Source organism: Cricetulus griseus, chromosome 2, assembly GCF_003668045.3.
Source record: "Cricetulus griseus strain 17A/GY chromosome 2, alternate assembly CriGri-PICRH-1.0, whole genome shotgun sequence".
NCBI lineage: Eukaryota > Metazoa > Chordata > Mammalia > Rodentia > Cricetidae > Cricetulus > Cricetulus griseus.
In genome coordinates this window covers 168190209-168214071 of record NC_048595.1, presented here as the reverse complement: position 1 = coordinate 168214071, position 23863 = coordinate 168190209, and the positions used below count along the sequence as shown (strand labels likewise).

Here is a 23863-nt window from a genome sequence, read left to right as displayed (position 1 = left end):
AAACATGGGGTCAAATCCTGCACATTTTATAACACTGTGGATTTATATTGAAAATCAATGATTCTACTTAGTAACTATAAAGAATATCAGTTCTTAGATACATTATAGGGGAAAGCCTAAAATCACAGTAAATCTTCAAGTGTGCAGTACTTGCTGGCTCCTTATGGCTTTTGAAACCATGGTCAAATTGTCTGGAAATGTAACAGGTGTTCCCGAGTACAAGTCAAGAGGCAGATAAGAGAAAATCAGAAGTCATGTCAAATTTATTGATTTCTGTCCTTACTTCAGTTCAAACCATAAAGAAGGATGCCTGACATTCTGGAGGTTAATATCAGATGTAGTTACAAATCTTTTTGATTTTAGTATGTTTAAATTCACAAATGTATTGAGCTTACTTTTGCCACAAAGATGTAATGGTGGGAATAGAAGCAACAATTTTGAATTCAGATACCTTCAAACGCTTAAAAGAGGCAAATGGACAGTTATAAGCCATTCCCAATAATAAGCTAATTAATTCATATCCTGGAATAATAGTGGAATAATAAGCTGGATTAGAATGGTTTACTTCATGCTGATTAGATGCTCATACCATTTTGTAGAGTTCCAAGAAATAAAAATGTAGAGCTGAATTATTTATCTCTGAATGAGCAAATTTTATTGAAGGATGCCATTTAAAATGATTGTACTTGAGGGGAAAATAACACAGATCTGTAATGGTGTGAATAGTGTCTTTCCCAAGTTTGTATGTTAGAGGAGTATTAGCATCAAGCCACACTTGCAAATAGATCCTTATGAACATAATCGGTGGAAGAGCTCAAGAAGAAATAATTCTGGATTGAAGATGAACACAATGCAAGTGAATAATATTTAAATCTTTAACATGTGATTTTTTATTTGATATTTTTTATTCCACATGAATTGCAATAAATACAAATTTCCTATGATACAACTCTCATTTTAAAAGGTATATTGACTGAAGTTATTTGTAATTGTAAATACTATTTTCTATGAAATTAATACTCCAGTCAACATGATTGTTGTTTAAAGTATTGCAAAGATGGAATTATAAATTAAGATTAGTCCTAAAATTTGGAAAACTGGATCTGTATTATATCTCTGTTTAAAAATGTGTGCACACAATGCATATATGCTTATCTGCATGTGAACATAACATATACACATATCTTTTCCATGAACATTGTAGTATGTTATGAGCTGAAACAATATATGGAAGTTCATACTATTCATGTATTTTCTGAATACAGTACTGCCACTCATTTGTACTATTGTTATTTTAATCAAAGAAAGTAGTCACCAATTTAATGTCTGTTTCTCTATTTGCAAATAACATTGATATTTACGTTGTTTCTTAGCAATTTACCATGATTTAAATTGAATTCCCAGTCCTTACTATCTTTGTTTTATGTTCATTCTTTATTTCATACACAACATTTATTTCATAATTTTAACGTTATTATGTGTGGAAGAAATCCAATGACAAGAAAATGTCAAGGACCCAAATATCTTTATTCTTTGAAAAATAGACTTGAAATGAGATATTTTCATATGTCTGTATATATAATATTAAAATATTTGATTTTTTTCAAAGTAATCACATATCATTTTAGGTGTTCTAATAAGCACACAGGCCTTACTTTAACATCAATTATTTTAAGCCCTCATATTATTTCTTCATGGTTGAAGAAAATACATCACAGCTTGACAACTTTTTTTAAAGCTTGATTTTTTTAAAAAGCTTTATAAATAGTGTCTTTGAATGTCATAACTGGCTTTTAAATTCAACAACATCCACCTAGATTTTTGTCCAGTTTTAAAATAGGCAGGTTTACATTATGTAACCTATCTTGGAAACATTCAAACAATTATCATAAGATTTTACAGACAAAATTCCCATGGGAACAAACTATGTTATTCTGAAGTCAATGGTTATAAGCTAGCGCATAGACAAGCAATGAGTGTGTTCATGTTATGTACATGTGTGATATCATTTTTTAAAAAAAAACATTTGGTGCAGAGGAAAAGGAAAAATAAGTGATTAATTTCCCTACTGTCAGTGATATTTTATTCACTAGACACATGTAGATTTTCATGGAAAATTAATGACTCTACTTACGTACTTACTACAAAGAATATCAGTTTTCATTTACCTCTAATCACACAATCATGCACTGTGATGCTATGAGGGTATATCTTAATTGTCATCTACACTTCATTTATAGTCACTTGGAAGTCCTTCCTCTGAGAAATCCACAGCAATTACAGAGAAGTTTCACAGAGGCACAAAGACCCACCCTGAATTGAATGTAGGCTCCCCATAGGCTGGAGTCTCAGACTAAGTGAGCTGAATATTAGTATTCATGTTCTCAGCTTCCTCACTGTGAATGCACTGTGGCCATCTCCTTATGTTTCTGCTACCATAATTTTCCCTTCATGATGGAATGTGCAATGAAAATCGGAGTCAAAATAAACTCTTATTTCTTTAAATTATGTTTGTCAAGTATTTTGACACAGCAATGAGAAAAGTAACTGATACATAAAATTGGCCCCTACTAACTGGAAGATGATGTGATAAAGCTGGTCATGGCACATAGGCATTTGGAATAGGTTTATGGGAGGGATGAAGAAGAATTTAGAGTTGAAGTATAGAAAAGCCCTTGAATACTATAAACAAAGCAATTCTGGAAAGAATGTGGAAATAACACATTCTCAAAAAGGCATTTCTGCCAGCAGAGAAACAGACTGTATAGTCTGTGCTTGTGAGGTTTCAGAAGGGAACAAAGACTCAACTGGGAGCTAGGCTAAATGTCTTTCATGTTATATTCTGCCAAAAATATGTCTGCTTTTATGTTCGTGTCCTGAAAAAAAAATTAAAGTGAGGCCAAATTTAAAGATAATGGACTAGGTAGTTGGCTATATTAATAATATAATATCCAGGCTACAAACCTGGTTGGAAATAGAAATAGTAATTGTTAAAGAGAGTGAGGGCACCAAAAAGGAACCTGTTCTTATGCATTTGCAAGTTAGCAAAAGTGTCCTTGAGGCAACTCGTCAGGGGTTCCATGATGTAAAAGTGCAAGTTTGATGAAGGAAAGCATGGATTAAGAATTATGTTAAAAGGGTTCCTTGATCGAAACAACCACATCAGAGAGTTCAGTTGCTACAAGTAAATAGAAGCTACTAGAACTATGGCAGAATGCATTCAGAATATATCTGCAGCTGGTAGCAGGTAGTGCTATCCATGTAGTGCTGGTTTTCCAGGCATGCCAAATGAAAGAGACAGTGAATATAACACAGAGGTTATAGACAGAGTTCTAGAAAGTTGCTGAGGCAATGAGTAGCAGGCTTATATTCCCTGGAAGATACATTACTTGAGCTGTGCATGAAGTTCCATTGCATTAAGCTGTGAAAGTGAAAATCAATGCAGTGGAGACTTGGGATGTTGTTTATACCAGAGACATGAGTTGAATGATGGGGAAAGCTGAGGTTAAAGAGAAGAACCAACACAAGGAGAGTCACTATGCTTTTAGCTAGTAGAGGGGTTGGATGTATGGGGTTATCCAAGGAAAATGTGGACCAGATATGACTCCCAGAGTTCCAAGATGCTGGCCATGGACCTTAAGGATTTGGTGGTTGCCTTTCTCTCTTTGATCTTTCTTAAAGATGATCTTTCACTATTATGTGCCAAATACTCTTTCTTGTAATATAAATGATGATTTTTATGATTATGTAATAAGAAGTATATTTTTATTTATTAAATATGAATGCAACCTATCAGGATTCACTTGTTTCCTTACAACACAATGAGTAATTTCAGATTTCTATATTAGTGTTTAAGAAGTACCATGGTAAAAGAGAAACATGTGAATACTAACATACACACACACACACACACACACACACACACACACACAGAGAGAGAGAGAGAGAGAGAGAGAGAGAGAGAGAGAGAGACAGACAGACAGACAGACAGACAGACAGACAGAGAGACAGAGAGAGAGACAGAGAGACAGAGAGTGACACAGACACACACAGAAAGGCAAACAGAGAAGAAAAAGAAAGCTCATTAGCATTTTTGCAATAAGTATGACAAAGGACAAACATTGCTTGATTAATTATTTAAGTGGATATTATATTCTAAGGGATAAAATACATAATAAACAAAAGAATTTGTAAAGAAGATGTATGGTAAAAGTCCATGGTGGTAGCTTGTCAATCATTATTTGCCTTTTTACAAGAGCTCATGGGTAAGATTCCTGTGCTTTAGAAGAAACTGCACTTTGGACCTTTGAAAAATGTTAGCACATTATTATTTTGAAGATTTTACAAAAAAACTAAATTTATTTTGTACTATTAGAAGTTTAGAAGTTGTTGAAGACCAAATGTGGGAAAATTAAAGTTTCAAAATTATGTATTTAGGTGTCAATATGACAAGGAATAAACCTCATGTGTATTTTTAGGGATATGTGTGTCCAGGTGTGCCCACACATTTGTGCATGGTATACATGTATGAATTTAGGCCATCAGTTTACATCAGGCATCTTTATTAATTCATCTCTAACTTTTTTTAAGACAGAGTCTTTCACTTAATCTAGAACTCATTAATGATTACATAGGTAGGCCATTGAGCTCCAGAGGGCCTGATTATTATTGTCCTGCTGCTGGTTACAGGTAGCATGCCTTTTTGCCTGGCATGGTGCTTTTATGTGAGTGCTACTCATCCATTCTTGAAATCTTATACTTGCACACCAAGCATTTTTCTTACTGAGCCAGGAGTTGAATTTCAATAATTAATCTTCACTGAGTGTTAACTTGACTAGAATTGGAATCATTCAGTAGTCATATTCCTGGGAATGTCTTTAAGGGACTTGCCAGACTATAGGCAATTCCACCATGATTGTGAGTGTTTCCTTTACAATGACTTTGGTCCAAAACAAGAAAAATAGAAAGTGAGTGGAATACCAACATAAAGTTCTTTCCTCCAGACTGTGGGCACAATGCAAGCCTCACACTCCAAAGGAGGCCCCATGCTTTCTTCGATATGGCACACTATAGAAGTATTTATCCACCTTCCTAAATCTGTGACCCTTTAATACAGTGCCTCATGTTGTGGTGACCCCCACAATAAAAATACTTCATAACTGCATTTCTGCTACTGGTATGACTCATAATGTAAATATCTGATATGCAGGATATCTGATATGTGACTCCCATGGGATAACAACCTACTGATTGAGATCCACTATCCTATACTCTTTATTAATGAAGCAAAAGTAGTCCTTTCTTAAGTTGTTTTTGCCAAACATTTTGTCACAGCATTGAGAAAAGTAATGAGTAGGTAGGCCATTGCTATTTTGCTCAGTATCTACTTTGAATAACTGTGGTGTACTGTTATACTATGCTTTGTACTCCAAGACATCAATATGGCACAAACAATTCCTAGGACTATAACACTTACTACCACCATCACATAAGTGGTGATAGACAAGGAGAGAGCTCTGCCTATCACTCACCAGACACTCTGATTTTCAGGAACTTGTCCCGAGTTATGTAGTTGTCTACTACTCAGTCAATGACAGACAAGAGAAGCTTCACATTCTTTATCAAGCTACTGATTGTTGGGCAGAGTCATTTTGTAGGACCTCCCATAGCAATTTCATCAAGTATTGCAAGCTTTGTATTTGTTCCAAAGTCATGGCCACCCAACTCAGTAACATGTCTCCAACTCTTTTTTTACATATCTCCCAGTCCCTCCCTGTCTTCTCTTGTTTACTCATTCTTGTATTCCTGAGCACACAGCCTTATTGGTATGACTTTAGAAGACTTCCCTAAGTCTCTTTACTAGGAACTTAGATTAAGGTTCCAAAACTATAAGAAAATAACACTATTTTTCAATTTTTTGGAGACACTGTTTCTCAGTATTGTCCTGTAACTCGCTCTGTAGACCAGGCTGTCCTCGAACTCACAGAGTTCCACCTGCCTCTGGCTCCTGAGTGCTGGGATTAAAGGCATGCACCACCAACACCCAGCTCACTATTTTTCATTTTATAAAATAAAATTGGACCCAATTTTCAAAAATATTAACCTCCTCTGTTTTCTATGAATATGTATACAAAGGTGGATTTACTTATGTATTTACAGAAAGTACAACAGTCTCCCTGTTTACTCCCCCTTCTTCTCATTTTCCATGTTATTTTGACATTTGTGGTAGGGAGGAGGGTCACAGTGAGTAAAATACAGAGCCACTTAATCAGAAGATGTTAACTAGAAAGTTAAAAGTTAGTAGGCAATAAGAGATGCTGAGTCAGCAATTCTGAGGGACCAGTACAGAAAGAATTCTATGATACACTTGCTAAGATGATGATCCAGGGGGAAAATGGATAGTGAAAGTATTATAGAGCATAGAAAGTTAAAAATATAAAGGTTATTCTCGTTCAGGCCAATAAATGTCACCTGCCAGGAAAGAAGTCGATGTTCCTTTGAAGTGAGAGTATATTTTATTCCTAAAGCATTTAATTCATCAAAGGCTTGCCAGACTGCTCTGTGTGAACACTGACCTGTGAACAGGTACCAGAGGTTATTTGGTTCCAGTGTTTCCATCTCACCCCTGCGGGTAGTCTTTCTGTGTCGAATTTTATAGCCAGTAATAAATCCATTTTGTGTTCCTGATGGGGGAGGAAGCCAGCTTACTTTGATACTCTGTAAAATAAAAAAAATGTAAATTAAGACATCCAAGAGAGAAGGACAACTGAGCAGTTTCAGAGAACCAACCCAAGCACAAGTGTAAATAAAACACAGAAGCAAGTATTACAAGGCATGGCTTCCAAATTAAATCCTTTCCTTTAATCTGACAGCATTCATAACTGCTTTATTTTAATAAAATGCATAAAATTTATTTGACTGATTACATGCAATATCATGTCTCCCTTGCAAGCGCCACTAAAATGATAATAAAAGATTCTAAATAGTAAATGCCACTAAAAGGCAGGAATAGGACATACCAGATGAGAGACAGAAACAAGTTGGAGTAAATTGGAAGCAAAGGAGAAAAATAAGCCTAAGAACATTTTTAAAAATATGTTAATGAAAACCAAGATAATTTCCATTTAAAAAATCATCTAATTCTAGGGCTTTTTGCTTCCTATACAACGTGAATATGGTACTAAAGCATGCTGTTGAAAAAGGAGATGACTTGGAAAGCTTGAATATGAGTTAAACTGCATCTTATTACATGAGCAAAGTAGTCCACTGTGACTGACTGGGGTAGCTCAGTGCTCAGTGCTCAGGGTACTTGAACACAAAGGCCACAGATTCAGATAAGAGGCATACCAGTGAACATAAATGGAAGGGGTTATCAGGTCCTAGATATGAGGCATCAATATTTTCTTTTCTCAGCCAGTACCCAGTGGGACTTCAGTTAGCTAGGAATAATATCAAATAACCCTTCATGCCAGAAAATGAAGAACTTTGAACTAGACAAAAGAACCTAGCCTGAGTTCCCAACAGTGAAGCCATAAGGTAACAAGTCCCACCCAGGGACCAGAGTTTTCCCTTTGCAAGTTAGCATTTGGAATGTCACTTTATTATAAACTGATAATTTAATGTGTCTTGATATCAAACACACACACACATATGAAGGAAGTACACAATAAGATGACATGAAAGAAACAATAATATTATACCTAAGAGAGCTCTGAAAATTATAAAATTGTACACCAAAAATCTAGGAGAGAATGCTGGACCCTGAGTATAATAAAATGATATGGACTGAGCTGAACTCTCGAATCCAGTTGCCAAGAAGGGGGAGTAATAAGCAAAGGATTCAAGACCAGGCTGGGGAAACCCACAGAAACAACTGACCTGAACAAGGGGGTGCTCATGGATCCCAGACTGATAGCTGGGAATCCAGCATAGAGCTAACTGTCCCAGATCCCCCTGCAAGAGGATGCCAGTTTGGAGGTCTGGGTACTTTCTGGGGCCTCTGGTAGTGGATCAGTATTTATTCCTAGTTTACTAATGGACTTTGGGAGCACACTCCACATAGAGGGATACTCTCTCAGCCTAGACACATGTGGAGGCTTTAGGACCTGCTCCAAATAATATGACAGACTTTGAAGATCCCTCATGGAAGGCCTTACCCTCCCTGGGGAGCAGACAGGGGATGGGATAGTGTTGGGAGCCATACAACTTGGCATGAACCTTTAGGCCAAACTTGGCAATCCACAGGGTTATAGAACTGTCTTTTGATTATAAATGGCTTCTAGAAGCATGAGCACCAGAAGGAACTACATGACCCAGAAGTCAATCCTTTGTTCTAACCATAGGCCCCCTTACCTAAGCAACCCTCTGTGTCCCAGCACTTCCCTAGGTAACCCCCCCTCTCCCCACCACCCATGAATTTTTACCCTGCCTATATCCTCCCTTTATAGTTTTCTGACATCCTGTTTGAACTAACACCTGGCTCTTGGCCTTTTCTCCCCCTACCCTTTACCCCATACTACTGACTATAAAAGCTAGCCTGGAAAAAAAAAATTGCCACTTGATCAGAATCCTGTCTGTGGTCATTCTCTCGTGCCTCTTGTCTCCATTCCCCTCCCTGGACTTCTTGCTCTAGGTTGCTGTCCTGCTGGTCAGGACAACTACAGGATAGGGAGTTAGGGAGTGGGTCAGTGGGGGGAAGGGGAGGAGGGAAGGGAGAGGGAACTGACATGTAAAACAAGCTTGTTTAATTTAATTGTCTAATTTAAATAAAAAAGAAAGGAAAAAGATATGGAGACTGAGATGGTAACTAAGGCTGAAAAATATGACAATAAAAATTAAGAAGGGGAAAGATTGTATCGAATTAGAAAGAACAGGAAATTATTCCTTATATAACTATAATGGCCAACATCTAAATGTTACATTGAGAGGATAGAAAGACAACAGGGCACTTGATAGAAAATTAGCAATAAATAAATAAATAAATAATAAATTATAAGTAAATGAAGAAAAATAGTAAATGAAGTTACTCAGCTTCAGCTTTCCAAAAAAAGCCTAGTCCCGAAGAAGTGGAAGAATTTGGGACTAGCTAAAAAAGAACAAGAGATACTTAATAAAACAAATTTTTAAAAGTATCAAATTAAAACAGAAGCTGTGTTAAACTGTCATGAGAGGTAGCTGAGTACAAAAGTTTCCAGAATGAGGGGTGAGGGAGACAGGTCAATTAAAATGGATCCAGAAAATAATGGCACTAGCATTCTCAAAAATACTTGAGGTTAATAAACAATGCAATGAAACTGAGAAAATTCTAGTTGGCAAAATTTCAGTGTAGCACTCTACGTCATAAGCTAAATAAGCAAAAGAAAGGTATATATTTGGGTAGTTCATGGGGCCCTTGGCAGTGGGACCAGGATTTATCCCTAGTGCTTGAACTGACTTTTTGGAGTCCATTCTCTTTGGAGGGACAGTTTGCTCAGCCTAGATATAGGGGGGAAGGTCTTGGTCCTGCCTCAAAGTGATGTGCCAGTCTTTGTTGACTCCCCATGGGAAGTCTTAACCTCTCTGAGGAATGGATGGGGGAGGGCTGAAGGAGGGGGAGCAGGAGGAGAGGAAGAAGAACTGGGATTGGTATGTGAAATGATAAAAGAATGTTTTAAAATAAATTTAATTTAAAAGAAAGAAATCACACATGAATTTCTTGGAATTCTTCTGGAAAAATCAGATTCCAATGAAAGAGACTTGAAATCCAGGTAATCTGAATCAATAACATGAAGTCTCAGGAAGACAGGAAGTAAGAAAAAGGAAAAATAGAAAAGTGGTGTGATCGCTTTATCTGGAAAGGGAAGGAGGGCAACACTGAAAGGGTTATGGGAGCGATAAAAAATAGCAAGGATGCCTGGAAGAGCCAAGTGGATGCATGGCATAACATATAATATGATTATGTTCATTATGTAATTTGGGGTGAAAATGTACTCCCCTAGAGCCATGGACTATCCAACAAAAACCCCAGTGCTAGGCATCAGCAACCTCCCTTCAAGTCATTAGAGGAGTCCAAGAGAGCTCGAAAACAATACAAGCTTCTGCTGTTGTCTTTGTGTGAAGTATAAAGGCAACACACTGTAGAGACAGAACTTGGAGAAATCCAGTTGGAAGTGCCCTGGAAACCTCCTTCTCAAGGACTAGCTCTCATATGATTGGAATGTGCTATACAAGTGGGCCAGGGAGATGACAGTACTAATAGAATATTCCCAGTCCAGTATAATTCTCAATTACATTCTAAGTACCTGTCATATTCTCTAGATAAGTGTAGTTCTTACGCCTTGTGCTGGTCACTCTCATGTCAACTTGATACATGCTGAATTCATCTGAGAGGAGGGAACCTCAATTAAGTAAATGTCTCCATAAGAGCAGGCTGTACACTAGCCTGTAGGACATTTTTTAACTAGTGGTTGATGGGAGAGACTCTAGTACATTGTGAGTGATGCCGTCCCTGGGTTGACAGTCCTGGGTTCTATAAGAAAACAGGTCCAGCAAACAGGCCATGGGAAGCAAGCCAATAAGCAGCACCCCTCCATGGCCTCTGCATCAGCTCATGCTTCCAGGTTTCTGTCTTGTTTGAGTTCCTGCCCTGGCTTCCTTCCCTAATGAACTATGATATGGAGGCATAAGTCAAATAAACTGTTTTGTCCCCAACTTGGTTTTGGTCAGGGTGTTTCATTACCTCAATATTGGGCAGCAAAATAAGGTACCCCTCATCAAAGAAGTTTCCTTTTGAAGTAGATGGTGACCATTAAAGAAACTATTCTTAATAAAACTGCAGAGGCTAACTGTGGGGTACACCATGCGAACTAACACTATAATGGTGACACCTAAAGCTCAGAAAATACTGAAAAAGAAAGGCAGAAAGACTGAAAGAGCTCAAGAATGAGGACATCTGCTGTGAGATAGTATCTTCTCTACATGATGGTGAACTAAACCCATGATAGGGGAGGGCGACAAAGGCTATCTTAGAGTCAGTGAATAAAAACATGTCTACATTTTCTCTTTACTATCACTTTGTCCCTACCCACAAAAACAAACAAACAAACAAACAAAACCAACAAAACAAAACAAAAAACCATTTCGGAGAATGTGGCACTGTAGATGGATGCAAGTGTACCTACAGTGAGCAATATTCCTATCTCAATTCTTGTGAGCATTTTGTTGGTTTTGTTTTTAATTTGAGTAATTTTTACCACTAACACCCACCCTGTCTCATATTATATTGTCAACTTCTCTATGTTTTTGTTCCATAAAATATTTTGTCACACACATAGTAACTACTTCCCTAATGTTTAGGGTTATTTATTTATTGTCTTAGCTCTAGTTTTTCTAGTCAAGTGTAAGTTGTCAGTCTTCCCCTCAGTGTGCTAATTCATATGCTATCTCCCTATCTTGCAGTTATTTTTATTGTTGCTCCATGCTGCCAGTGTGCCAAACCCCATTCCTAGCAAGGTAAAACTCTATTGTTGGTATGAAAAATTCATACTTTTAAGACTTGTCCCACAGTTATACATATGTTTGCCATCATATTTTCATTAATCTTCTCATTTGGAATTCAATTCTAACAACCATCTCACCTAGAAAATACTTAATTGAAGATACTGGATGAATAGAAGAAACATTTAAATGAAAAACAGTTCAACTTTGCATAAAATGAGGAATCACACAAATGCAGGATATTCCTTAAAACTCTGATTTTTGAACTTAAAGTCACACATGGTTATTAAAGGCAATAAAAAACACAAAGTTAAAAGTAATTTTTATGAGTTTAGGAACAGATTTGAATTGTGCTTGGCTTCAAGGCAACTGTAAGTTAAAAAAAGTAAACAGTAGGTGAAACTCTCAAAATATAAAATCTATCTTTAGACAAGATAAGATGGTAGAAGTTATCAGGGTTGGGGTTCAGGAAATAACACTCATGTCTTGTCCTGCTGAGTGTATTTCCCAACTTCACTCCTCTCTGTAGACAAGGTTTCTCATTGGCCACCTGCCCACAGAGACTTATTAATTATGAAAGCTTGGCCTTAGCTTAGGCTTGTTTTTAGCTAGCTCTTATAACTGAAATTAACCCATTTCTATTAATTTACATTCTGTTACATACCACACATCCTGTTTCCTCCGTGTCTCCTAAAATCTCTCCTGAACACCTAGATTTCTCCTACTACCTCCCTTATCTGCCCAGAAGTCCCACCTATATCTCCTGTCTCACTATTGGTTGTTCAGTTTTTATTACACCAGTCACATCAAATGAATCAAGAGAATCACATCTCTCTCTCTCTCTCTCTCTCTCTCTCTCTCTCTCTCTCTCTCTCTCTTTCTCTCTCTCTGCCTTCTGAAATACAAGAAACAGCTTTCTGTTGTTACCCCTTATATTTAATGGTCTGATCAAATCCCCTGGAGACTGGCTATAAAAAAAGGACACTACACCTAGCAAGCAGCCAGGCAGAAAGCCCAACTAATGTCTACTCTTTCACCCCATTGGTTTAACCTACAAATCATTTACTCCCCTTTTGAAACTCTCAACAAGCCCCACTGGATTCTCCCCAGTTCAAGGAGCCTATAAGCTTCAACTACCTACTTGGCTCATCTTTGAGTACCATGGTTTGTGTACCTAACATTTGCTGATATTTTAATAAGTTTGTGAGCCCTCATGACTTCAAAAAAGAAAATACTAATTTAATATAAAGTTTGATATCTACAGACTATGTTCCCAGAGCTTATATTCTACAGAGTACTACTGCTCACAAACACAACCATTACCTTCATTTTCAAAGAGTGACTGTAAAAGTGGAATATTTTGGAAAGGGGGAAAAGAAACAAACAGAAAAAAAATGGCATTGAGAATATGGATTCATTCTTTGTTGGACCAAAAAAATAGCATTGTTTTATAAAGCAAATTGACAGTGGCACCAAGAGAGATGAATTAGCTAGAAACACATTAGGAACTACTACTCTTCCACATATATTTGCTGGGCATTGGTTCGCATGGAATACAATTCTCATTTCTTATATTAACAAATAAAAACATCATGCTTGAGTAGTGACAAAGCATAGAGGAAGAAGAAAATCATAATAACATACACAAATAAATATACTCAGCACTCATTTTAGAAGTGGATATAAAGGATTTGGTGTTTTTCATTTGAATTTCTCTAGTAAAAGGAAAAGTAATAATTTAAAAGCTCATGTGTCAGACATAAACAACTCAATAGAATATAATAATCCACTCATATAAAATTTTCTGATAAACAACACTTTTAAAAATTCACCAGAACCCATAGCATCAGAGAAATGCAAATTAAATCTATGATAAGATTGTATCTATCCCGGTGAAAATGGTTATAATCAAGGAACTAACTGACAACAAACACTGACAAGCATGAATGGATGGAGAAACTTTCATTCATTGTGTGAAATATTACATACTACTTCATTCACTCTGGAGATAAGTGTGTAGAATCTTGAAAATATAAGAGTAGATCTACCATTTGATTCAGTTTTATCACTTCTTGGCACATTCCCAAAGGACTCAACATCCTACTCCATAGGGACCTGCTCAGCTACATTCATTGCTCTGATACTCAACAATACCTAAGGAATGGAAATAACCTACATGTCTTTCATCTGATGATAATTTAAAATGTAGTTCATATTAACAATATAATTCTACTCAGATTTAAATAAAAATGGAGTTATAAAATTTGAAGGTAAATGGTAACAGAAAATATTTTACTGAATGAGATAAGGCAGAACCAGGAAGACAAACTACATGCTCTCTCTTATGTGTAACTTCTACCTCTCAGTATTTATATGGGAGTACATAACCTGAAGTAACTGCAGAATCCATGAGAAAGGGGGGGGCATGAGGGGGGAAGACTAGACAAAGGTATTTTAGGACACAAGTGATCTAAAAGGGGAAATGGAAAATGTTTGAACTTTAACTGAGGGATGAGGAGAGGCTGGTATAAAGAGAGGAGGAGATGGTATGGATGGTATTTCTATAAAAACATAGGGAAACTTACACACACACACACACACACACACACACACACACACACACACACACACTGTACTTGGTTACCTCTCAGAATGACGTTAACAACATGCTGATAAGGTGCTATTGACACTATTCACAAGGTATAAGGCTCGGAGGAATTGAGCTGGAACTGACCTGGAAACCTCCTCCCACAGGACAAGCTCTCACAATATCTGAACGTGCTTTGCAAGTTACCAAGGGAGAAAAGCAATTAATAGTCATACATGCCCTGCTGTAAAACCTATGAACCATAACTCTAACTACCCCAACAAGGTATCTCCAGTGGTGTAATCTTGATGTTATATATTTGGCATAACATCTGTCTAATAAGATTTAAAGTGCATTCAATATGAGGGATCCCTTGCCTGGTACTGTAAAACAAGCTACCTATATCTAGAGAGGTCACACACATACTGCTGCTATTTTCCTAACTAGTATAATCTAAATAGATGAATACTATATGCCTCCTGAATATTTATCCTTATACCCATAGTGTCTCTCTTACCTCTCATCAAACAACCTTCCTTTGGCAGCAGATGGAGTCTATTGCAGAAATGTACAAGTCAAAATGCACAGAACCACCAACCACCAAAGACAACTTCCTAACTTTTCTTTTAAAATAAATTGTATCAATAATAAAACCATAATAAGGAGTATCTTATTTCCTTTTCCTGATACTTTGATGAAATACTGTGATAAAGGCAATTTAAGAAGGAAAGGTTCATTTCAGCTCACAGTCACAGTAGCAGGAGCTCAAGGCAGCTAGTCACAGAAAAGAAGGAAAAAGCAAATGATGACTGTATTCTAGTGTTCAGTTTACACTATTTTATACAGTTCAAGATCTACTGCTCAGGGAACAGTTAAAATGCATCTTCCAACATCAATTAACATAATTATGACAATTCTTCATAGACGTTCTAAGAGGTTGGCCTTAATCTAGGCAAACTTTCACTGTGTTTATGGAAGCTAGAAGTAAATACCAATCATCACACATGACATAGCAAATGCATGAAAACAGAATTTAATATTTGACTCTGAAATTTATCTTAGCATTTACTATATCCTGTACAGATATTGAGAACATCTATTTGAATTTTGAACTGGATTAAGTCTACTAACAAGTAATATTTTAAATTCAATTATGGATATACCTTTGCTAACAGTACCTAAGCCTTTTCTTTCTTTTAATAAACTACATAAAACCTACAAATTTAATAGAATATGTATATAAACTATAAACTTTTGGTGCTAACCAACTATGAATTTGATAAAATGTCAATAAAACATCACTATAGCATATATGTTTTTCTGGCTACCATACACTACTTCAGTGATTTATTATTATTATAGATATGTGAAATCTTTGGAATAAATTATGTTAAAATATTGAGTTGCATATCAAAATTTATATTTGTGGATTCATGTGGGCAACTATTATTCAAAGTGACAAGAAAGGAAGATGGTAAGCATGTTCAGAGTAAAGCTACTGGAAACTGAAGATCTGTCACCAGGACATACAATTTGTAAAACTCTTGAATAAATGATTACATACAAAGAGTTGTTTGATTTTTATTTTAACTGAGATTTTTATAATCATGTTTTAATTAATATAAGAAATGCTGATCTGTTTTAAAAAGGTGAAACTTATAATGATCTTATTTAGTGACTGAAATAATATGACCACTTCTACATTGATATATTTGTCTACCTTTAAATGGTCCTTCATATAGTTTTATTCAAACTTATAAATAAATAGACACATTTACCTAGAGATTAAACTGGCTTTAGTTCACTACATAAATATCATGTTCCTGCTTATGTGAGAAGCCCAGGCAAACTGAGGTTAGATACTGCTCTTTGTGGAAGTAGTGGGTTAATAAACAGAGTTTCCAGATTGAGGAACACAATATCTCTAAAGGTGTTGCTTGTCAGGAAGCTCTTAGAGCCCCCTTAGTGTTGGTAATCAAAGCTCTTGTCCACCACCTTTTGCCTAACCTAGATAAAGCACAAGAACAAGTTGCTGAAGATTCCATGCAACCTTGGTTGAAAGACAGAGGGAAAGTGAGCCCAGAACTGACCTTCATGCTTCCTACTTGCTGACATTCAGTGTGCTGAAACAGTGCCAGTGCTGGGAGAAAAGAAGGCATTGACTGTCTCTGTCAGCCATGATCTCTATGAATTATATAGCCAACCTCTCAGTAAGATATGCCTGTCAGCTCAATTGAGGCAGGAATTCTGTGAGGACAACCATCCATCCTCAGATTGGTTTTGAGAAGGTAACCCATGCAGATACTAGAAACCAGGTCTAGAAACCATTTCAAAAGAGAACTTAGGTCAAAGATGGCAACTTAGCATTGTTGTTTAACTAACTGAATTAGTTTCATCACACCTTCTAAACTTTTCTGTTTATTGTAATAGACAAAAGATAACCTCATCCTTATTAAGAGAAACCTCTATTTGCAATGAATTTACATGAATATAGAGACTTATGGCTTCCAAAGATGATCAGAATAAATGATGGTTTGGGCCTATTACAGAGCAAGACATTCATTATCACCCACTTTAATTCTCAGGAAATATTGCAGAAGGAACAGGTAGAATGTAAGAGCTAAAAGACCAAGAGAAGGATAATGAAAGGCTAGCCTGTAGGCATGATACAACCACAGCTATTGTGAACTCACAGTAGATGTTAATACTTACCCTCCTCTTGACTAGCCCAAGAACAATCAAAGATGGGAGAATGACTTGTGAGGACACATCCCTTACTGAGTAACCATTGGCTGGTGATGGAGTCTCAGAGAGTATGAACCATTGTTTTCAGTTATGGAGTACTGATGAACCCACCAGGCTCTAGTGAATAGCTCCAAACCCATATTTACACAGACAGTATTGGTTAAACTCAGTGGGTCACAAAACAAAAGAAACAGGCAGGAATGTAAGAGATTTGCTGAGAATTGGTGGAAGGTAAAGAAAGATGGGATTGAGTTAAATGAAAGTGGAAGATGATAGTAATCATTGTGAATGACGGAAATGTAAGAAATTGTCAGAGACCAAATTTAAGTTTAAAAGTAACACTTAAAAACTGTTATTTATACATGAAGCTCTGATATCTATAGGATCTTCTAAAATAATCAGGTTAATTGAATCCTGGTCTCAAACTTACACATTTACTCCATGTCATAAACTTTCAAATCTGTTTAATGACAATGTTAAGTAAGGCCAAATGCTAGGCATAGATATATAGAAATATAGTTGGGAGCTTCTGTTTTTTAATTTCTTTATTAGTTCAGTCAGTACAAGCTTGCTTCACATGTCAATCCTTTCTCCCTCCCCCAAACCCTCCCCCATACCCCTACCTGTCCCCCACCCCATCCACCCTCCACTCCCCAGGCAGGGTACGGCTCTAGATGAGGCTCCCCAAAGACCCCCTCATCATCCTAGGCCCTCCCCCCATGTGTCCAGGCCAAGAGTGCATCCCTTCACATGGTATGGGCTCTCAAAGTCCCTTCATATACCAGGGAAAAATACTAATCCACAACCAGGGGCCCCCCTAGAGTGCAGAGGCCTCCTCATTGACATCCATGTTCAGGGGTCTGATTCAGTCCTGTGGTGGCCTCCCAGACAGCAGTCTGGGGTCCATGTGCTTAGTTGGGAGCTTCTTAATGTGGATATCTTGTGCCTGGAAAATACTATTAGCCATTCTTTGGTTGATAGGCATCTAGGTTGTTTACATGTTCTGACTTTTACAAACAATGCTGCTATGAACATAGTTGAGCAAATGTCTTTGTAGTATGATTATGCATCCTTTGAGTACATGTACAAGAGTGGCATTACTGGGTCTTGAGGTAAGTCGATTCCCAATTTTCAGAGAAACCACCATACTGATTTCCAAATGGGCTGTATAAGTTTGCATTCCACTATTATTCAGCAGTAAAAAACAAAAAAAACATCTTGAAATTTTCCAGCAAGTGGATGGAACTAGAATAAACCAACCTGAGTGAGCTAACCTAGACCCAAAAAGACAAACAGTATGTATTCACTCAAAAGTGGATATTAGCTGTAAAGCACAGCATAACCAGGCTATAATCCACAACCCTAAAGAAGCTATATATAAAAGGGTACCCTAAGATGAAAACACATGGAGGGCCCCAGGAAGAGAAAATAGTTAGCACTCCTGGGTAAACTGAGAGGAGCAGGTATAAGAGAGGGGATGGGGCATGGAAACATGAGGTATCAAGAAGACTAAGTTGGTGGAAGGATGGAGGAGGAGAGCAATGAAAGAGATATTTTGATACATGGAGCCATTATGGGGTTAGGGAGAAACCAGGTGCTAGAGAAATTCTCAAGAATCTACAAGGATGACTATAGTGGGAAATTACCAATACGAAGTCAGGTAGAAATATAAGGGTATTTAATAGGGAAAAGCCTTACTTACAGAGCAACCTATCCAGCTGGCGTGGCAGCAGTCTGTACCGCAAGTACAAAAGTGAAACCAAAAGAGAAAATGCAGTCCCCTCAAAGTCTCACTCTACATCAGCCTGACCTCGAAAGCATGGTCAGGCACACCTGTAGCCAGCCCCTAAGTAGGCGTGGCTACAGCTTCCCCTACAGATTACCCCAGCTAAGACTCCTAGAAATAAGGAATAGGGTGTCTGAATTGGCCTTCCCCTTTAATCAGATTAGTGACTACTCTAATTGTCATCACAGAACCTACATACAGTAACTGATGGAAGCGGATGCAGTGACTTACCCACATCCAAGCACTGGGCTGAGCTCCTGGAGTTCACTTGAAGAGAGGGAGGAGGGATTATATGAATAAGGGGGTCAAGATCATGATGGGGAAAACAACAGAGACAGCTGACCAGAACTAGTGGGAGCTTGTGGACTATGGACTGACAGCTGGGAAAAATTCATGGGACTGAAGGAGACCCTCTGAATGTGGTGATCTCATCTGTTGGGGAGGCCCCAGGCAGTGGTACCAGGACCAACCCAGGGGCATGAACTGGCATTTTGGAGCCCATTCCCTACATGGGATATCTTGCTCAGCCTTGTTCTAGTTTGGTCCTTGTTCCAGGGGTTTGGTCCTGCTTCAAATTGGTATGCCAGACTTTGTTGACTCAGCAAGGAAGACCGTGCCCCTTATGAGGACTGGATGGACTTTGTTGACTCAGCAAGGAAGACCGTGCCCCTTATGAGGACTGGATGGGGGGCAGAGGGCCATGAGAAGGGGAGGGAGGGGTAACTGGGATTTGTATGTAAAAGGAAAATATTTTTAAATAAAATAAAAAGAAAATATTATTAGATGCTCTCTTCTGAACTGTTATTGCACTGACAAAAGATATTCACTAAGAATAGTAACACCGATGAGCAAGAGACACCCTATTTTACCTTCAGGTTGTCAGGGATTTGTTAAGTATTAATAGGAATCATTTACCTAAAGCATCATTGTATGCCACAGGTTCATATCTGTGTCCCATTGCATGGTTGAAAGGCCTTAGAAAAACTTTGTATTACAAAGTACAAAGCTTGGCTTCTGTTTTAATTTTACATTATAAAACCCATTGGTAAGTATGTGCCACTTTTGACACATACAAAAACCAGAGCAAGGTTTCAAATACTGAGTCACCAAGATATGCTCTTTCATATGTTTGGAGTTTGAAAATGTAAAAATAAATGAGTGAATAAGAAGCTGAATTTTTTTTATAAAATATTAATCTGATAACAACCAGAACACAAATCTTCCAAAATAACATTGTTTTGCAGATCAAAACCAATTTATTGAAATAAGGGAAGGGATGTTTCTTTTAAAGTTGATTTTTGCTATAGTCCTATTAGTTGTATAGAGATATTTAACTGATTCCCAAATGCTGGTTCTCAGATAGAAACATATATAGCTCCATTTATGGGAAGAAAAGTCAATTAATATTTCCTGCCACCTAAGCTGCCTTCAAAAACAACATGTAATTATCCCAACACTTGTAAACTAATGAAGAATATGACTTGGAATACAAAGTATAGTGCAGGGAAGAGAGAAAAACCAAAAGAACATATAACAAATAAATAGGTCTCAAATAAATGTAACTCCTTCCTGCTTTAAGATACTGGACTTAAAATAGTATTTTCTATGTAACATTTTGCTATTCATAGTCTAGTAGCCAGGCCAGCTTTTGTGTGAGCCCAAACGTGGGAAACATAATTTTTTTAGGAGGTATTCACATTTTGACAAAATTCCATTACAATAAAGCAATTTTGTTGCTCTCCAGAGTTCATGATATACTGAACTGATGTGTGATGCATTTTAGAATTTGTCAGTGTCAATAGAGTTTATTTTGTAGTACTTAAGTCATTCCCTAGAAGTAAGCCACAGGTTTAAGGAGCCTCACTGACTCTTGGAGATCACTAAGTCTTTTCTCAAACTATTAATTTCTATCAAATGAAGCCATTTAAAAAAACAATAAAATATCCTTGTATCAGAGTAATACAAGAAAATTAGAAAATCCCATAAAGGAAGTTGTATGTAGAAATATACCTTCCAAAGGCATAGGAATACAGGATATATTTAATTTAAGGCAAGAAATATTGCATTTATCATTTTTTGCTCTTTTTGTCATTTTGTAATATAAAAATCAAGTTATTATTTGAGTAGTCAGATCAAAAATGTCAGTTTAGGATACTGATTTTACAATATTCCAGAAAATCCTATGTGAAACAAAAAAGCTTCAAAACTGATTTTTTTCACCTATTATATACACCCACTTATTCAGAATAACCCTGATGAATTAAAAATATCATAAGCGCATACTAAAATGTGTGTGTCATGGCAACTCAGGCTTTTAAAGCAAACATTAGTTGCCTAGTGATTGACCAGTGATAGATACTATAATTTGTATACTTTAATATGTTTTTAAGTAGTAGTTCAGAGCCATTAAAATTATTATAACCATTTTCTAGCTGGTGTTTGATGGAAAATGTAATTGCCAACCAGTGTTCTCCTCTGTAGAATGATACCACTTTGGCTTTTGTGTACAATACATTTAGATATGTCAAATATTTAGGGATGAACACATACAGTGAGGTCAATATTGAAAAAGACAACAGGAGTGTATTATAAAACATTTTTCTCTTTAAAAACAGTGCAAGTGGCTCTTTAACAGAGGCATATCTTCAAGCAAGCCATCAAATTAGGCCTTAAGTAATTAATCTCAGAAACCAGCATGCCTTCCATCGGAGAGCAGCCATCTCAAAGACAAGATTTAACCATGTAATTACATGGGACATTACAATGTATTTATGAGGTCATTTGTTACAATGTACAGTAATTACAGAGTACTTACATAGCTATTTATGTCTCATAAAATGAAGTGAGACTAAATATTTTAATTGTGTGGAGAAATATGTGAAAATATTTGAGTTTAAAATGTCACAAAAGATTACAGGTCAGATTCACATAATTCATCTTCACGGCCGAGTGCCTGCAGAACCTCCAGCTTCTGATAGTGCTCTTTGTTAGGGATAGAGGGAGGAGACATTTTGATAAATATTCCTTCTGAGGATGTAATAAATGGATTGTTCTCTCCAATTTTAATCTTCAGGTAATGCTAGCAGACATCTGGCTCCATGGTATCATTTACTGTGTGTGCTGTATTTCTAAACCATGCATATACAGGTGTCAATAGAGCCAGCCACTGGTTTAAAAACAATGTCACATACGATGCTTTCATAAAAAGGCACATGGTCTAACCATAGGGAAAGATAAAATAGTTGTCTATTCTTTCCATGGCAAAATTGGTATTGACTTAGATATTCACAGGCCCAATACTCAAAGACACAAGTAAAAATATATTAACATTTTTTACATAAATAGATGCTTCCTTCATAGTTTTGGAAGATGTGTTGCTGAGTTTCATCATTTTCTTTGAAGTTCACAATGCCATTTTAGTCTATAACTGGATGATTTTTCCTAGGCTAGGAGATGAATGTTTCTGTCAACTCAGTATGTTTTTAATTATTACAGGGGCAATGGCACCAGTATATGCTTGATCTGGAGAGCTAGGCACCCCAAGTTTGCATTGTCTACTTTATGTCATGATTTGTAATTATTATTTTGATTTTTTTCTAAATAGAATTCAGCTACACAGTCTATGATGTCCTGGAATTCAAAAAGCTCTAGCTTCAGTGTCCCAAATGACAATACCATGGATTGGGGCCACCATGTCTAGCTTATATTGCTGATTTTAAACTTGAAAGAAAAAAAACAAATAAAACAAACAACAACAACAACAACAAAAACATGAGGCTTCCTCTGCATTAATGCTCCTCACTGTCTTTGGACATACAGTGTAAACTAAGTTGTTATCATGAGTTATCCATTAAGCACCTGAAGTCCTTGCTGTGCTCCAGGAAAAGGCACACAAATAAAATCATAGTCGCTTAAAGCACTTTTCTGGAAGAATGTGGTCTTTACCAATGTCAGATTCTGACACTATGGGCCAATTAGCTTATTTATATCCCCTAAACTCACTAGAAAACAACAGCAGCGTATTTTTGGTTTCACTTTGAAAAGAAAATCTCATTTTGTGTTGAGACTTATGACACACTCATCATGCAATAAAAATCATGTTATGAAGAATTTACTCCTTGATTAGTCTATTCCTGTAAGCCAATAATTAGAAAATAAGGAACAACTTTTAGTTGTAAAAGTGTAGGTAAAATGTTTCTTTAGATAAATGTATCTTTAGCCTGCCTTGCAAATTTCAAATGACTAAGAAGACACTCTATTTATTTTGAAAGAATACATGTCAAATCATGTTTGTAATGTGAATATTATAACCACCCAACTGCTATGATATATGACCTAGTTAATATCTTTGAAGGCTAACCAATAGGTGGTTAAATACACCTATTGGAGAATCCTGATAAAATGGAGGTACTAGCAATGTTTAGTGGATGCTACCTTCCTTTATAAAAGTGCCAGGATTTGAAAGTCCAAACTCATTGCACCTACAGAAATGTCTATATAGATTGTTATTGTTAGTATGCAAATAAGCCCATTAAAATTCATGTACTCAACCAATAGCCAGACAGATCACTTATGATTCATGGTCTCAACTTTATTCATATTTGCAAAAGGAGTTGGCCCAGATCCTTCCATGCTCAGCAAATTGAGTGAGTGTAGTTGGGAGTGTGTTCTCCATAATTAATTCTAACTTAAAAATAGCAAGACACCTACAATGAACCCAAGAAGCTAGTCACCAAAACACCAATTAATGAAATTAAAAAGTGGGGCACAGAACTAAATAGAGAATTCTCAACAGAAGAATCTAAAATGGCTGAAAGATATTTAAGACAGTGCTCAAAATCCTTAGCCATCAGAGAAATGCAATTCAAAACAACCCTGAGATACCATCTTACATTGGCCAGAATGGCTAAAATCAAAAACACCAATGACAATCTATGCTGGAGAGGATGTGGAGAAAAAGGAACACTCCTCCATTGTGGGTGGGAGTGCAAACTTGTAAGACCACTCTGGAAATCAGTATGGCTGTTGCTCAGGAAAATGGGAATCAGTTAACCTCAAGATCCAGCAATTCCTCTCTTGGGCATATACCCAAATAATGCACGTTCATATAACAAGGACATATGTTCAACAATGTTCATACCAGTGTTGTTCGTAATAGCCAGAAACTGGAAGCAATCTAGATGCCCCTCAACTGAAGAATGGATACAGAAAATGTGGTACATTTACACAATGGAGTACTACTCAGCCAAATAAAGCAACGGAATCTTGAA

General features: G+C 36.8%; 1 protein-coding gene across 1 annotated transcript in view; it reads right to left on the bottom strand.

Annotated features, from left to right (window-relative positions):
- Dcc (DCC netrin 1 receptor) overlaps positions 1-23863 on the bottom strand; it is a 1088579-nt gene that overhangs the window by 185638 nt on the left and 879078 nt on the right. Inside the window, exon 13 of the mRNA XM_035440067.1 lies at positions 6576-6717. Within this exon, the coding sequence (XP_035295958.1) occupies positions 6576-6717 (142 nt within the window). The remainder of the gene's footprint in view (positions 1-6575; positions 6718-23863) is intronic.